At 38.5% G+C, this 2,007-nt stretch overlaps 2 protein-coding genes across 2 annotated transcripts in view; both read left to right on the top strand.

Annotated features, from left to right (window-relative positions):
* LOC105162827 overlaps positions 1-601 on the top strand; it is a 7,082-nt gene extending 6,481 nt beyond the window's left edge. Inside the window, exon 10 of the mRNA XM_011080960.2 lies at positions 53-601. Coding sequence (XP_011079262.1) covers positions 53-369 — 317 coding nt within the window. The 3' untranslated portion in view covers positions 370-601. The remainder of the gene's footprint in view (positions 1-52) is intronic.
* The window catches only part of LOC105162826 (myb-related protein 306-like), a gene marked incomplete in the record, with an annotated part of 1,397 nt that continues 419 nt past the window's right edge, over positions 1,030-2,007 (top strand). The window contains 3 exon segments of the mRNA XM_011080958.2: positions 1,030-1,383; positions 1,515-1,644; positions 1,763-2,004. Of these exon segments, the coding sequence (XP_011079260.1) occupies positions 1,173-1,383; positions 1,515-1,644; positions 1,763-2,004 (583 nt within the window).

Below are 2,007 nucleotides of genomic sequence, written 5' to 3'. Positions count from 1 at the left end.
AAATGACTTGTATTATCATAACACGAACTTACTTGATTTTTGGTTGCTGCAGGTGTTGTAACACCTTCTAGTCGGAAAAGTACAAGTATTTCCGGGGATTACTACTCAACCTTTCACAAGACGCCCAACAGGAAGAAATTTTCCGAGGAAGAGTGGAGGGATTTCACAGAGGAATCAACTCGGCAAGCACTTGCAGAGTGGGCATCATCTCCTGAATTCACAGATTGGGTCATTAATCATGCTGATAGAATACAAATCCAGCCGGAGGCTAGTTCTGAGGAATCAATTGGAAGTGGTTCAGATTCAACCGATGAACATCTTGCGCAGAGTAGCAGTCTAAGAGGTTTATTTCGGTCGCGCCGCTTGTAGATGGTATGAATGGTGCATGGCCTTTGTTCACCATCCCCTTTTTTTTTCCTTTTCCTTTTTTCTTTGAGATGTTAGTTTAACTTAGTCTGTAGATTTATGCACTTCATCTTCCAAATGTCGCTCGGCTAGATTCTTTTTAATTTTGCTGTAATTTTACCCAAAAGGTTCTGTATATGGTAGCAATCCTTATGACCTTAGTCTTGGCATATTATTAGTGATCTTTATGTTTCTAGTCTTCTAGTGATGCTTGAATTTGTAATAGTCAAGCGAAAAGCAACATAGATAATAATGTATAAGTTACCATTCAGACAGAATTAAACAAATCCAAACTTCCGGAAACGGCTAATAAAAATTAGTCAAAAATTTGAACTATCATACAACAGTTCTGGATTGATTTGTGTTCAACAACTCCCATTAACTGCCACCATAAACAGATAAAGGGTACAAACCTAGTAGTACTCTAGGAAAGACTGCACGGCTTCAGACCGGGGCCTGTTCCCCTGCAAGAATATGACAAAGCACAAACACATAAACAAAAGATACTTCATTCTCTTTTCTGGAACAGAGAATTTAATGTTTTCTCAATTATGGAAATAATAATCAGGCAGCAAATGAACATGGGACCGATTGTTCAGACCAAGAACATGATCCCACAGGAAGGAAAGGTGATGAAATTATTTACTAACTTATGATTTGGGGTAGCCACATTGACTTTTCTTTCTCTCTTGAATTTAATGTGATGTGTGTGGCTAAGGCGCAATTGTAGTAACAATATTGCCCTTTTCTCTTTTCCATCCTATCATATGTTAGCAGCCCTTTTTCTATTTAACACTTTCAGACAGGTTTCTGTCAGCCACCCACCCTACCCAATGCAGAGGAAAATGGGAAGGCATCCATGTTCTGATAAAGAGGGGATCAAGAAAGGCCCCTGGACTCCTGAAGAAGACATCATTTTGGTGTCATATATTCAAGAACATGGCCCTGGAAATTGGAGGGCAGTACCTACAAATACCGGTAATCTTACCGACATATTGTCCACATATAGTTCTTTCATCTTCAGTAACTTAGTACATGTATACATAGTTTTCGCAAGAATTCTTGAAACAATTGTGCGTGTGTTTGATGAGTTGGTTTGTTTTATTAAGGTTTGTTGAGATGCAGTAAGAGTTGCAGGCTGAGATGGACTAATTACCTCAGACCAGGAATCAAGAGGGGCAATTTCACCCCACATGAAGAAGGGATGATCATCCATCTCCAAGCACTGTTAGGCAACAAGTAATCTTCAAAATATTGACTGTTAATTATATATATCAGCAATTGTTATTACACAAACTTTCAAGTCATTCTTGACAGAAAATTACATAAATCATTCTACTTTCCTATTCTTGGACAGATGGGCTGCTATAGCAACATACCTCCCACAAAGAACAGACAACGACATCAAGAACTACTGGAACACTCATCTGAAGAAGAAGCTCAAGAAATTCCAGTCACCTTTGGATAATCCCCAAATGCCAGTGTCTGATCACATCTCAACAGTACCTTATAATAATCACCAGTTCATGTCTAAAACTTACACTACTCATCATCATGAACAGAATAGTACTAATGATGAGATCAACATCAAGAACCAGTGTT

The sequence above is a fragment of the Sesamum indicum genome, linkage group LG5, assembly GCF_000512975.1.
Source record: "Sesamum indicum cultivar Zhongzhi No. 13 linkage group LG5, S_indicum_v1.0, whole genome shotgun sequence".
Taxonomy (NCBI): domain Eukaryota; kingdom Viridiplantae; phylum Streptophyta; class Magnoliopsida; order Lamiales; family Pedaliaceae; genus Sesamum; species Sesamum indicum.
The sequence above is the reverse complement of the archived record's forward strand: the minus strand, read 5'-3'. Positions and strand labels throughout refer to the sequence as shown.